The following is a 14,716-nucleotide window of genomic DNA, read 5'->3' as shown; positions in this document are numbered from 1 at the left end:
CCCGGCGCGGACTGATGACGTAACTACTGCTTCCGGTCCCTGGCGCTTCCCTCCTGCTAAAGCCGGGTGAGTGAGGTGTCCTGGCTGGCCCACCCAGACCGAGACTCGGAGTGGGCTCGGCAAGTGGTGGGTCCGGGCCTCGCACGTCTCCCTGGAACTACCCCGTGCCCTGCCTCTGCAGCCCAATGGGTGTGCGAGTGAGGGGCCGCCTGAAGGTGGGCTGGGTTGGAGGCAGTGGCCTGGGAGTAGCCACGGGGCCTGGGGCTTTTTAAGGCACCTGACCCCAGCCTTCTTGGAGCGGGCGTTGCCAGGGCTTATTTTCTCTAGGTTCGGAGACCTGGGCCTGAGCGCTACCCGTTGGCCCTTTAAGGGGTCTTCTGGATTGTGCCCCGCCCATGACCTGCCATTCTTTTCCTTCCAGCATGATCTGCTGGAGTCCCAGCAACTTGCCTGAAAGAGACCACTCGACCTGGACGAACTCTTTGGCAGCTTCAGACCGTCCTTGAGGAGGATGACTGAGACACTATGGGCCACGCGCTTTGCATCTGCTCTCGGGGAACTATCACCATTGACCATAAGCGCTACCTCTTCATCCATAAACTGGGGGAGGGGTGAGTGTTTTGGAAATCATTTAGTCCCAAGAGTTGTGGTGTTTGAAGACAGTAGTCAGCACAGGATAGGGGCACAGAGCCTCTAATTCACCGGACGGAGCCCAGCTCCTTGGTGGTCAAGAAAGTGGATTGTGGAACCGGTCTTTTTATGTGTGGCCTTGATAAGCCTTAATTGCCTTATCTGCTTATTAGAGATAATTGTGCTTCAGTGGTGGGGCTGTGAGGACTAAATGAGATAATTGGTATCAAGTGTCTCCCCTATCGCCTGATTCATAGCACTTGATAAAGGTTGGCTGTTATTTAATATTTATTGAAGCCCTGCATTAAGACCATAAGACCTAGAAAGTGACTGTGTCCCTTGCTCTATGTTAATAATCTTTCTAGAGTCACACCTTGGGAGGGTTGCTTGTAAATGGGAAAGACACCCCCTCCTCCCCCCGCACTTCTCCCCAGGGAATTCCTCTGGCTCCCAGCAGTATGGGAGGTGACCTTGGTCCTTCACTGACCCCTTTGGCCCACAGTGGGTTCAGCTTTGTGGACCTAGTGGAGGGGTTACATGATGGACAGTTCTACGCCCTGAAGCGAATCCTGTGTCATGAGCAGCAGGACCGGGAGGAGGCCCAACGAGAAGCAGACATGCATCGCCTCTTCCATCACCCCAACATCCTTCGCCTCGTGGCTTATTGTCTGAGAGAGCGAGGCACTAAACATGAGGCCTGGCTGCTGCTACCCTTCTTCAAGGTCAGAAAGTTTCCTGGCTATGGAGGGGGTTGCAACAGAGAGCCATGTGTGCCAAGGGCTATTATGAGCAGTCAAGCACATTAGGAAGCAGAGGTCATGTTGTGGTTTGAGCATTTCAGATTTGGGGTTTAAGGAACCCACCTGGGGCTGTAGGGTGTGTGGTGAAATTGCTATGGATTCTGACATAGGGAAAGAATCAGGCTCAGGGAGCGGAGGCTAAAAAGATCAACTGTGGGGGAACTTGTTTTGCAGAGAGGTACACTGTGGAATGAGATAGAAAAGCTGAAGGACAAAGGCAACTTCTTGACTGAAGAGCAAATCATTCGGCTGCTGCTGGGTATCTGCAGAGGCCTTGAGGCTATTCACGCCAAGGGTTATGCCCACAGGTCAGTGGGAGGCTCCATGTACTTTCTGGACAGAAAGGAAGAGCCTCATCAAGAGAAATGAGAGATCTCTGTGCTCTTCTCCAGGAACAGTCCCCGTGATTCTTTTGCCCCCCTAGGATCCCGGCCTTCTGGTTCATGGATGCTTAGGGGTCATTTCTACTTCCCTGCAGGGACCTGAAACCCACCAATATCTTGCTTGGCGATGAGGGGCAGCCGGTTCTAATGGACTTGGGGTCCATGAATCAAGCATGCATCCATGTGGAGGGCTCCCGCCAGGCTCTGGCCCTCCAGGTAAGTTTCCAGATTCCTTTGCCCATCTCTTCCCCATCCTCAACCCCTTCTGGTACATGCCCCAGTTTGGTCACATGACCAAGACCTGTGCCCTGCTTCTGAGCTCTGGGGTCACTGTTCCAGGACTGGGCAGCCCAGCGGTGCACCATCTCCTACCGGGCCCCGGAGCTCTTTTCTGTGCAGAGCCACTGTGTCATCGATGAGCGGACTGATGTCTGGGTGAGGAGCATGTGGGTGGGAATGTGGGAGGGGAGGAGTGCTGCTCTGTGAACTGGAGGAGCGAGTCTTCGGTTCCCAGTGCATGGGGGCCCCAGGAAGCATGTATGTCCCAATCCCCCCTCAACTTCCTTCCTGGGAACTGTCACTGACACTGTGCTCAGTTGCTCAGGAAGTGGTATAATCTTGCCCTTTGAGCAGGATAAGTATAACTAAATGTCAGGGCTGGAGGCAGCGGCTCAGCACAAGATGCCGAGGCTTGCAGCTAACTGGCAGTTTCTCTGGGGCCCTGGTGGTGTCACGTGACTGAAGTCGGCACACTGTAGTCTCCTTTCACTACAGAATGAAACAGCAAGATGACTCCATTGGTCCCCTTCCAAGGAATAACCAAGTTACGCTCAGTCCCTAGGCTGTGTGCTATATGCCATGATGTTTGGGGAAGGCCCTTATGATATGGTGTTCCAGAAGGGTGACAGCGTGGCCCTTGCTGTGCAGAACCAACTCAGCATCCCGCAGAGCCCCAGGTGAGCTCTGAAAGGAGCAGGGGCACTTCAGGCTCCTCCCTTCCGTTTGTAGGGGTCAGAGTACAGGGGTCGGCCGCCCTCCTCACCCTCCCCTCCTCCTTCTGTAGGCATTCTTCAGCCTTGCGGCAGCTGCTGACCTCAATGATGTCCGTGGACCCCCAGCAGCGCCCTCACATTCCTCTGCTCCTGAGTCAGTTGGAGGTGCTGCAGCCCCTGGCTCGGGACGAGCACACTACCCACATCTGAACAAACCGTGGCCACGTTGAGAAGATGGCCCCTGTGCCTTGGCAAGGAATGCCCTCCCTCAGTAGAATTTCCATTCAGTCCGCGTGACTTGGACCACACCCTTGGCACTGGGGGCAGCTGGGGGCTGGAACAGTTTCCTCGGTCTTCTGTCTCTCATTCTGCTCTCTCACCCCCAAGAGCAGTAACTGGAATTGAGGCCTGCCTGGGTCGGGGTGGGGAGGGTGGGGGATGGGGAGAAGGGAACTAATAGAATATAGTCAAGGCTCTGAGCAGGACTGCTGAGCGTACATCATGATCTGCTTCCAAATCTGGGGGCAGGAGAATGTATAAAACAAGAATAAAGTGAAAGCAGCTTGGTGTCATCTTAGTCCCGTTGTTCCTGGAGTGAGAGGAGGTGCAGGGCGCCCAAAGGCTGGCTGCCTTTTCTTGGGGAGAGCCTGGAGAGAAGAAGGACTGGCAAAGCCTTAGGAGTGGCGCGACCATCCTTCCACTTTCGGAGGCCGGTGTCCCTACCTTAGATCTGGCTGGTGGGGGAGTGGGCACTTCTTCTTCTACCTTGTCTTAGTCAAAAACTTCAAACGGCTCTGGCCTGAGCTGGTTCCTATGCCAAGAACTGGGCCTAGGGCCCCCTTAAAGCACCCTCACGTCATTCTTGCTTCATTCCCATGGCTGGGTAGCTTAGTCAGAGCAGCCCAGCTGGTTTTCCAGGAAGGGCTTCTGGGTGGAGACATCTAAGGAAGCTTCGGGACAACCACACAACTGGTTTCCAGCCTCTGCCCCCAGGCAGGGGAGTGGAAGTGATGGGATATTTTAGTCCAGAATCTCTCCCAGATGGTTCTGGGTCACACATGGTTAATGATTAATGGGGCCTGTGTGGTGTGGCAGTATCCAGCTGCCACTTCCTGCCTCCTCTGCTGAGTAAACAGGGGCCCTGCCTTTGCTGGGCTGGAAACCTGTTCCCTCGGGAAGGGCACTGCGTCCCTGAATCACCAGGGAGGGGAGGGAAGGGCAGGGTTGGCATCTCCTGCTCCTGAGATGACGTTCCTCCTGCCACCCAACTGTGCCCACCCCTCAACTGCTGACGTTAGTGTGGGTCCTGGGGTGCCTATTAGCAACCTTGAAGTTTTCCCCAGGGCCCTGGCAGGAGGCTCCCACCAGCTAGCACAGAAGCTGAGGCCAGAAAGAAAGCACAAACAGAGGGGAGATGACCTGACTTTTAATGGCACAACCCTAGGCCCCAGCAAAACAGCAAGACCAAAAGTAAGCTTTGCGAAGCTGCTGGGAGGTGCACTGACACAAACAACTCCAGGAGATCGCCCTTGCTCCCTCCCAGCCCCCAGGCTTATGACTAGGCTCCATGCCCAGGATCTCTGGGCCTGCTCAGCCCCACTCCCAAGCCCTTAAAACGCACAGAGGTGTCTGGGCCAAGCTTTGCTTCCAGTGTCGGTGAATGCAGAGCAGCAGGAAGAATAGGGTAGCAGTCTAACTCTCAAATACAGAAACTGCTGGGCTTAAACTCCTACTTGGAAAGGAAGTGAAACCTCAGATCCTTTAACGGCTCGTGTTGGACAGGTCCAAGATCCGGTCCTCATCTCCCCCCTATCCTGGGCACTCCTAGGATGATACATGGGGTCATGTTTCCTGGGCCTGGCAAGGGCCCCTTGGCAGGTCTAACCTTCAGCTACGGAAGGAAAAAGTCATGAGCAGCACATAGTGAGGGCAGCAGCAGAAACAGCAGCAGCAGCAGCACAAAAGGGGAAGGCAGCAAAGCTCAAGCACTCACAGAGGGGACGAGAAACCGTGCAAGGAGACTGTTTATTTCGAAAGGATTTTGCAATAAACATAGTGAGTGGGCTCCAGGCCGCGGTTCTATTCTTCTCCCTCATCCTCGTCCTCATAGGAGTCGATGCCCACCTCCTCGTAATCCTTCTCCAGGGCAGCCATATCCTCCCGGGCCTCGGAGAACTCACCCTCCTCCATGCCCTCACCCACGTACCAGTGCACAAACGCCCTCTTGGCATACATCAGGTCGAACTTGTGGTCCAGGCGGGCCCAGGCCTCAGCAATGGCGGTCGTGTTGCTCAGCATGCACACAGCACGCTGCACCTTGGCCAGGTCTCCCCCGGGCACCACAGTGGGGGGCTGGTAGTTGATACCGACCTTGAAGCCCGTGGGGCACCAGTCCACGAACTGAATACTGCGCTTGGTCTTGATGGCAGCGATGGCGGCATTGACGTCCTTGGGTACAACGTCTCCACGGTACAGCAGGCAGCAGGCCATGTATTTGCCGTGGCGGGGATCACACTTCACCATCTGGTTGGCAGGCTCGAAGCAGGCGTTGGTGATCTCTGCCACCGACAACTGCTCGTGGTAGGCCTTCTCTGCAGAGATGACTGGCGCATAGGTGGCCAGGGGAAAGTGGATGCGAGGGTAGGGCACCAGGTTGGTCTGGAACTCGGTCAGGTCCACATTGAGGGCGCCGTCAAAGCGCAGGGAAGCTGTGATGGAGGAGACGATCTGGCTGATGAGGCGGTTGAGGTTGGTGTAAGTAGGGCGCTCGATGTCCAGGTTGCGGCGACAGATGTCATAGATGGCCTCGTTGTCCACCATGAAGGCACAATCTGAGTGCTCCAGGGTGGTGTGGGTGGTCAGGATGGAGTTGTAGGGCTCGACCACGGCCGTGGACACCTGGGGGGCTGGGTAGATGGAGAACTCCAGCTTGGATTTCTTGCCATAGTCAACAGAGAGCCGCTCCATCAGCAGTGAGGTGAAGCCAGAGCCAGTGCCCCCTCCAAAGCTGTGGAACACCAGGAAGCCCTGAAGTCCTGTGCACTGATCAGACTGAAAGACAAGAAGGAAAAGCGCAATGTGGGTGGGGAAAGGGCCTGAGGCTCTAGGCTCTCTTATGTTCTGGCTTCACAAAAGTCTAAAATTTCTCAGGTGTTAAGGCAGACTAATGAGTATCCCACAGCCGCTGCACACTCTGGGACATGTACAGTTAGAGATGACTCCATGAAATGGATTTGGAAAAAAATGTTTCTGACCATTAGCATCATTTCAAAAGCTTCCTTCCTTCTACCCCCAATTCTCACCAGCTTGCGGATCCGGTCCAGTACTGGGTCAATGATTTCCTTGCCAATGGTGTAGTGACCACGAGCATAGTTGTTAGCGGCATCCTCTTTCCCAGTGATGAGCTGCTCAGGGTGGAAGAGTTGCCGGTATGGGCCATTTCGGATCTCATCTGAAAAGGCATACACCACATTGTTAGGGCAGAAACCACAAGGCTGTGCTCAGCACAGACCTCCCTCCCTCAGCCTGGTGGCTGTGGTCAGATATATGGAAGCATTCATCCTCCTGCCAGCCTGAGATAGCAGTCTGTGAGAGAAACCCAGACCTGCTGCCCAGGCCAGTCTGCGATCAGCCTCCCTTCTTTAGCTTCTAGCAGGGCAAGGGGTTTTCAGGGCCAGGAAAGCCAGGTCTAGACATCCTCTCTCCAGAGAGAAGCTTAGAGTCACTTTCCAGCCCCTTAATTCCACCCTCTCTTCCTCTGCTCACCAATTACGGTAGGCTCCAAATCCACAAAAACTGCCCGGGGCACATGCTTTCCGGCACCGGTTTCACAGAAGAAGGTGGTGAAGGAGTCGTCCCCTCCACCGATGGTCTTGTCACTGGGCATCTGTCCATCCGGCTGAATTCCATGTTCCAGACAGTAGAGCTCCCAGCAGGCATTGCCCATCTGGACACCTGCCTGCCCCACATGGACTGAGATGCATTCACGCTGAAGGGTAAAGAGAGGGGATATGGCATAAGCCTCACATACATGAGTCCTTACCTCATGAGCCTCTCTCCCACCCTATCACCTACCAGTTAGGATGACTCAGTTGGCAAAAGGACCTGAGCAGAGGTCAAAGAGGCTGGCATCCTGCCCAGACTCTCCTGCATAGGACTTCCCAACTGGAGGCACCCAGTAGGGCAGGCCGGTTCCCTCAGCTTACTTCTCCATGGGCACCTTGTCAAGTAAGAGCTGTGGCTCCATATGACCCTGACATATTCACAGGACACTCAGGCAGGACAGAGAGGTCAAGTGCATATGAGACAGGCAGACGCTGCAGTCACTGAGACAAGGACAAGCGATTTTTTTCAGCTGTTCCCAATCCCTGCTCCCATAGATCAGCTTCTCAAGAAGGGACAGAAGGTTTTCCAGAGCTACGAATTTATAGCTAGAGGTCCGCCCTTGATTAATTCTTTGCTTTGAGGATGAACAACTAGAATATCATATAACCCTCTTGCCCTATCATTCTTGCGAACTGTAGAGGTGTCTCAGGATTCCAGTCAGGCATCAACTGACCATGCTGGCCAGCAGGATACCCTGGCTCTCACCACCTTTAAATCCCATCTGGCTCTGGGGATCAATCCCATCTGGCTGCTCTCCCCACCTCTACCCCCACACCCTGGGTATCTTCACCACGTTCATCCACAGCGGCGCCCTCAGGGAAACTGCAGAGAGCAAAAAAACGGCAGGCGCCGGCAGTAAGGGTTGTGGGCACTGGGGCACTCGCTGCCCTAGGCTCATCCCTGCCAGTCTGGAATTAACCTCTGAAAAGCCAAAGTGGCGCAGACCAGGGCCGGCGCGGCCTCCCTTTTCGACACCGAAATGGCGGGGTGACGGTTTGCAAACACCCAGAAAAGGAAGCGGAACCTGCGGTGAGGCCCCGAAGGTAACCTGCCTTGCCCTGGGCGGGATGAGCGCCATCCTGAGCTCTGGCCCCGTATTCGCCCCTTCTAGAGTCTTTCCAGGTCCATCCCAGTGGAAAGCGAGGATTGGATTTCGGCCCCCGTCCCTGGGCTATAAATACCACCCCCTACACACACCTCTTTCCCCTCCCCCCAACCTGGCCTCGGCCCGCGCTCTCGCTCAGCGCCAGCTGTCTCTGCCCGTCCGTGCACGCGGACTCCTGTTGGAGAGATTCCGGCTCGCCTCACTAGGCCGAACCCCATTCTCGCCACCCCTCCAGGATCAAAAGAGGGGTGCTGAGTCACGGGGGGGGTGCTGTGGGTAGAAGGGATGCGCCCATAGTCGGAGGAAAGGGGGATGCTGAACCAAGTGATCTGACCCCTTCCCACCTTCTTGCACCAAGCACGTGTTTGGTCACTTCCAAGGACCCGGGAGTGAGGGGGAGGCTAGGGGCGGAGGGCAGCCAAGTGGGGTCTCCCTCGACCGCGGAAAGGACGCGCCGCGGGACCGCGTGACTCCCCTCAGGAGGGTTAGGACACAAATACTTGGTGGAGCAGGAGGGGATTCCAGGAAGACTCCTCTCTGCTACGGAAGATTCCCACCCCGCTCCACTACCCTCCCCAGCATCCGAAAGTGGACAACTTGGCTCAGCCAAAGTCACCGGGAGGGGGTGGGGGAAGGCAACCCCCCCCAACACCTCGAGACCTGAAACTCCGGATAGAGGGCCCCGAGCAGCCCTAGAGGGAGGTTCCCCGAAGAGGAGGAGAACTTAGGGGACGGGAGCGATGCCGGCGGGGCCGCACTCACCATGGTGAGTCCGGCGGTGGGTCTCACGTAGAGTCCGGGTGACGGGTCTCAGTGAGAACTGCGCTAGCTGCAGTGCCGCACCGCTCTTATATGCGGGGGGCGGGCCCGCGCGCTCCGACCGCCCACTAGGAGCGGGGCGGCCCAGACACCACGCCCCCGAAAGGTAGGCGGCCCGGAGGGGTGGGGCCAGGGCGAGTCCCCTCCCCGGGGCGTGCCAGAGTTCCTCACCTGTCCCGCGCGAGTGAGCAGTAGCGACCCTTCTCTCCCGGCTTTGCGCCGACACTCGGAGCTCCAGAGCTCCGCTGCTGGGGCGCAAGGCGCGGTGCCAGGACGTGTCTCTCCTGCACCTGCGTCGTGGGGGCGCCTGTCGCTAAGGTGTTCTGACTTAGGCCGGGTGCTGCAGAGGCTGTTTTTCCCGAGTGGCTGCAGCCAGCCTTCTCCGGTGCTCTCCCCGCCCCGCCTCTCTGTAGGCTCCGGCCGACTGCCTGGCTCTGGCCCGTCCCCCAGGAACGGCTTGCAGTCGCACGAGGCCTGCTTGTCCCCGGCCGTGACGGCTGCCTTTCGCCAACGCCCGCGGGCGGCCGAGGACCGGGAGCTGCACAGTCTGAGCCCCAGGTTGCCGATCCCTTAGGTTGCTCCGCAGAGCCGAACCCCACAGTCTGTCTGCGAGGGCCGACCCCCGGAATCTGTCGCGTCTCGCCGGCTGCCCGCTGGTCAGTGGCCCCGTCATCAGCACCGTCACTATTAGCCGGCCCTCGCCATAGCCACCTGCCCACTTTCCTGCAGCCAGAACCGCCGGAGCTTCTGGGATTCTCATCCTGACTGCCCTGTGTGACCTTGGGCAAGTGACTTAACCTCACTGAATTCTTGGCATCTTCACCGGTGAAAGGAGATAACGATCCCACCCCCCCGAAAGCATTGTGAGGTGTTATAACGTTTGTTGACTCTGAACAGGAAAAAAGAAAATGGAGATTCTGATGTCATGGCTGGTTTTGACTTTCCCATCCTCTTCTGTCCTTAAGCCATGGCAGGATCTGCTATCGCACCTTAAAGCCCTCGGAGCTCAGGCAGAGGTCTCAGCTAAAGCTACTCCTTCTTTCTACTTTTCATTCCCATGTCTCACAAGAATGGGCTTTTCAACCTACTTCTGCTTTCCCTTGCATGCCTTACATTTTCTACCTGTCTCTATTCACTGCAGAAATCATCAGAAGTGCCCTACGGGCCTATTGGTACATCCTGTCTCCTGGGAAAATATTCACCTGTCTCTCCTATCTGTTTTTCCTAGTGTTTCCTAGGGCCAAGTCTGCCTGACAATATAACACAGCAGGATAAAATAACTAGCAATGACAACTTTCTACCAACAAAATAGCTAACTGATACCTTACTTTACCAAGGCATGGAAAGAAACAGGTGAAATATGACAAGGTCTCTTTTCCCAGTAGACTAACCATATGGTTGGGAGAACAAGACTCATTCATAGAAAAGAAACCTGGCAAGGGCACATAATGAGGTTGCTTTGGGAAATGGGGTCACGGTCTCTACAGAGCAAGGAGCCTTGGTGACTACAGAACATGTGGCCTCGTTCAGACCTTCCCTGGGCCTCTGTTTTCCTTGTGCAGCCCAACCCTGCAGAGTGAGTATTTTGAGACTTGTGCTATCTTAGGCAAAACCCAAAACCTATTTGTTCTTCAGGTTCAGCTTTTTTTTCTGTAAAACTGGGATAATAACTTTGGGTTGTGAGGACCAGATGAACTGGAAGATGCATACGTACACAGCAAAGCACTATGTATCCAGCTGCCTGGACTCTTAGAGCATTTTATTCATTTATTTTAGTGCGTGTCGCACCTCATGCTAGAGTTATTCATGCATATGTCCATCTTATTAGACAATGATCTTGCTGAAGAGAAAGACTGTGTCTTATTCACTTTTGTGTTCCCCAGTTCCTGGTATGGCACTTGGCACATGGTAACATTTGCTAAGTGTGTGTCAGATGAATTGTTTTACTAGAGAGATGGGACTGAAATTAAGGTAAAACTCTTAAGAAGCCAGAAGTTTCAAATTAGCAGCCTGGAAAACAAATTCCCTCTCTGAAATGTTTCATCTGGCCCCCACAGTGTTAACCCTTATTGCATTTAGAATATGAAAAAAATATAGGAACTTTTTCTGTATGGGGCATCGCCAAAGACCACCCCTATGTTAGGAGACTTACTGGACAGACTCACAGAACTCAGCATAAACTTGTACTCACAGCTAGGGTTTATTACAGTGATGCAAGAACAATACACAGCTGGATAATAAGCGGAAAAGACACAAAAGGAGTCAGAAGGAATCCATGTCCTTTCTCTCTCAGAAGGGCTTACACAATGTACTCGTTTTCCTAAATGAAAATGGAGCAACATTTCCCTGCAGTGCTTTTGCCCAAGAAAGCCCATTAGAAACTCAGCACCCAAGGTTTTTAGTGGGGGCTGTTCACAGAGGCACTTCTGCCTTGCACGTGCCAAAATTACAGACTCAGTAGAAAAATGGGTGTTCAGCATAAATCACATCGTTTACGCACACTGTCCAGGCACAACAAACCATCCTGATCAATCAGCTGTTGACTGGGAGTACTCTAAGAGCCAAGTTCTCGGATGCCAGCTAAGGGTCAACCTTGTGAGCAGGCCTTTCCAAGGATAGCTGTCTCAGACCTGCTAGATTAACTGTTTTAATCATGTAAAAATCCAGATTCTAGCTTATCGTGAAACAAATTGGAAGAGATGGCTATTCTAGGCCTGCATTCCCGTTTAGCAACTCTGATAGGCAGAATAGCACTCCCCCAAGATGTCCACATCCTAGTCCCTGGAATCTGTGACTATGTTACCGTCCATGGCTAAAGACAGTGCGAATGTGATTAAGGTAAAGGTCTTGATATGGGGAGATTTTCGATTTTCTGGGTGGGCCCAGTATAATCACAAGTCCTTTTTTTAATTAAAAAATTTTATTTTAATTATTAAAGTATGATAACACATTAACAGGAGACTTGGAAAATTCAGAACAAGGTTACATATAGTTCCACTATACATTATAGTTATTTTTAAAAGTAGATAAATTAAGATTTTTAGTTGGGCTTTCAATATCAAACTCTCTACAATGAATACAATACCATTTTCTCAAAAATTTACAGAGTAGAGGGATCCAGTAGACCTGAAAAGCACGACGAACCAATTCAACATAATTAAGATTTATACAATTTTCACACAGCAATAGAATATAAATTCTGTTCAAGTTCCCATCGACTGTAAACCAGAAGACACTGGAACACATCCAGGGGCATAAAACAAGGTGCAAAACTTTACCATCTAAAGGTATTGAAATCACACAGAATTGCTCCTCTTAGCACTGTGGAATCATGTTAGAAATTAATATCAAAAGATATTTGAAAATAGCCCACCTATTTTCAAGTGGAATGTGACATTTGCCAAGAGAAATAGAAGGTCCTTCTAAATGGAAGAAGGAGGCAGGAGAGTCAGAGTCAGGGAAGGGGAGAGGTCAGAGTGAAGGCTCTCAAGATGGAAGGAGGCCATGGTGAAGGAATGCAGACAGCCTCTAGAAGACGGAAAAGGCAAGGGACATATTTTCCTTTAAAGTCTTTAGAAGGAAGGCAACCATGCCAACGCCTTGAATTTATCCGTAAATAGGTTTCCAATTCCAATAGTGGGAGAGGGGGCTTCCCCACACACCACCAAGCAATTCTCAGACACTAGCAAGGGGTTCAAGAATACAGCTCAATTCTGCACTTTCTGCCTGGAGATAGCATCAGGTTCCACAGGTTAAGGGTTTGATCCTACAAAACTATCCCATTTCTTGCTTCAGATACCAGTCACAAGTCCCAGTTGTTACCTAAGCTTCTGACCTGCCAGCTACAAACTGAAAGTTCTAACAACCCCCTCCAACTCTGGATACCAACCGCAAGTCCATGTGGTTACTTGTCCTGACTGATGGGTGGCAGATTAGAGCTTACCATCACCTCTTTCTTGGGTTCAACTAATTTGCTGGAGAGGCGCGTAGGGTTCAGAGAAACGTTTTACCTACTGGATCGCAGGTTTATTATACAAGGATATAAGCCAGGAGCAGTCAGATAGAAGGGATGCATAGGGCAATGTATGGTAAAAGGACACGAGCTTCCACACCATCTCCAGCTGCTCTACTCTCCCAGCATCTCCATGTGTTCACCACCCTGGAAGGTCTCCAAACCCCATCCTTTTGAGTTTTGATGAAGGCTTCATTACATAAACACAGTTGATTAAATCACTGACCATTGGTGATTGAACTCAATCTCCAGCTACCCAGCCCTCTCAGGAGGTCAGAAGGGCATGATGGGACTGAAATTTCTAAACCTCTAATTGCTCAGTTGGCTCCACTGGCAAGCAGCCCCCATCCTTAGGTGGGTCCAAAAGTCACCTCATTAACATAGCAAGACACCTTGATCACTCTCAACACTTCGAGAATTCTCAGGGTTTTGGGAACTGTGAGTCAAGAAGAATGGACAAAGACTAAATAATATATAAGAAATACATTTTGGTCATCTCAGTAGCCACATTTTTTTCTTATAAATCATAATATTGCATTCCCCATAAGATTTATTTTGGACTTTTGATCTCCAGAACGTGAGATAATAAATACATTTGTGTTGTTTTAATCTACTAAGTTTGTAGCAATTTGTTACAGCCTGGATAGGAAACCAGTGCAGCAACAAATGTAGCTGGGTGTAGGCTACCTTCTTAGGATGGGCAACAAGCTGCTCCAGTTCACCCAGCCCTCATTACTCTGTGTCTCCCTGACACAGAAGACCAGTGCCCACTGTTATTTAACATCACGTGCTCAACCCACATCACACATTTATGTTAGCCTGGCTCCTGCAGCAACGAGTTCGGGAAGATGGAGAAGACAAGGGTTCAGGGAGACACGCCCAAGGCATGTTGGTGGAATATAGAGTCTGCATCTGGTTGGGCATGTGTGTCTGAGCGTGCATGCTCATGCACAAACAGGCATGACTGAGTGTATATGTATTTTCTCAGGATATAGACAGATCCCCTGAATAAGGGCCATAAGCTCTTGGTAGGTGTGCAGGTAATAGTCCATATTACCAAACAGAAAACTCTTGGACATTCACATAGAATCTAGAAGACAATGCCAAACACTTTTTCAGTCTTCCTGATGAGGTATTGTTTAGTCCACTAACCCAACGTGGGTGTCAGCTCTCTCTTTGGATCGCTCTCCCTCTTGCTTCCTGTTATCCTCATCTTTCCTAACTCCTTCTCAGAGTCTCACCTCCATCTTGAAGCAGTGTGGCAAGGTCATCAAAGTTCTTTATTTGCTTTTGGCTGTGCCACATGGCACATGGGAGCTTCGTTCCCTGACCAGGGATCAAACCTGAGCCCCTTACAGTGGAAGCTCAAAGTCTTAGCCACCAGGAAAGTCCCCATCAAGGTTTCAAATGTCTCCATGGATTCCATCTGGGAGAGGTGGAGTTGAGCCTTACTGCACATCCATTTTTTTTTTCTGTCCTAGGCCCCCGAAAGTGAAAGTTGCTCAGTCATGTCTATACCAGTCCATGGAATTCTCTAGGCCAGAATACTGACATGGGTAGCCTTTCCCTTCTCCAGGGGGTCTTCCCAACCCAAGGATCGAATCCAGGTCTCCCGCACTGTAGGCAGATTCTTTATCAGCTGAACTACAAGGGAAGCCCCGAGTCTGAGTGAATAATACTGCCTTCCTCCCAAGTCCTTAGGTAAAAACGGAGGACTGTCCTGTATTCCTCTTTCATTCTCTTCCTCCCCTCTTTTATTAATTAGAATATTTTAGCTTCAAATCATGGAAAGCCTCGCTACCAGCAGCTTAAACAATGGGTGTATTATTATCCCACAAGAAATCTGAATGAGGGCGGTTCCAGGACTGGTTCAGTGATGTCACCAATAAGTCCAGTATATCCAGCTTTCTGCTTTGGCATCCTCAGTGGCCTGGTGACGTCTCCTCTCCTGATGACAGGATGACTACCGCAGTAGCAAGTATCATGCCCTCATACGGCACCATCCTAAGCCAGGAAAAGGGGGGTGGTTTCCTCCCACATCTCTTTTTATCAGAGAGAAAAACCTTTCCTTAAAGCACCCCAGCAGACTT

The 14,716-nt window shown here is 52.0% G+C and overlaps 2 protein-coding genes across 4 annotated transcripts; one reads left to right on the top strand and one right to left on the bottom strand.

Moving 5' to 3' along the window:
- Position 1: 1 nt before the first annotated feature.
- Positions 2–3,254, top strand: STK16 (serine/threonine kinase 16). 3 transcript variants are annotated; one of them, XM_055397898.2, is made up of 8 exons: positions 2–66; positions 422–611; positions 1,133–1,352; positions 1,605–1,738; positions 1,909–2,029; positions 2,153–2,248; positions 2,648–2,769; positions 2,877–3,254. In XM_055397898.2, exons 2-8 carry the CDS (start codon positions 526–528, stop codon positions 3,013–3,015), a joined length of 918 nt encoding a protein of 305 aa, XP_055253873.1. In that variant the 5' UTR covers positions 2–66; positions 422–525; the 3' UTR covers positions 3,016–3,254. The 3 variants fall into 3 exon arrangements, with proteins under 3 accessions (XP_055253873.1, XP_055253872.1, XP_088701598.1); XM_055397897.2 differs by lacking the exon at positions 2–66 and adding an exon at positions 75–215; XM_088845472.1 differs by lacking the exons at positions 2–66; positions 1,133–1,352; positions 1,605–1,738 and adding an exon at positions 75–215.
- A 1,557-nt stretch (positions 3,255–4,811) lies between these two features.
- LOC129537982 (tubulin alpha-4A chain) lies at positions 4,812–8,709 on the bottom strand. Its single transcript, XM_055397896.2, has 4 exons — positions 8,558–8,709; positions 6,571–6,793; positions 6,108–6,256; positions 4,812–5,856 (listed from the first exon to the last, which is right to left on the bottom strand). Exons 1-4 carry the CDS (start codon positions 8,558–8,560, stop codon positions 4,885–4,887), a joined length of 1,347 nt encoding a protein of 448 aa, XP_055253871.1. The 5' UTR covers positions 8,561–8,709; the 3' UTR covers positions 4,812–4,884.
- Positions 8,710–14,716: the final 6,007 nt, after the last annotated feature.

The sequence above is a fragment of the Moschus berezovskii genome, chromosome 2 (genome assembly GCF_049115385.1).
Source record: "Moschus berezovskii isolate FMDL1 chromosome 2, NW_MosBer_1.0, whole genome shotgun sequence".
NCBI lineage: Eukaryota > Metazoa > Chordata > Mammalia > Artiodactyla > Moschidae > Moschus > Moschus berezovskii.
The sequence above is the reverse complement of the archived record's forward strand: the minus strand, read 5'-3'. Positions and strand labels throughout refer to the sequence as shown.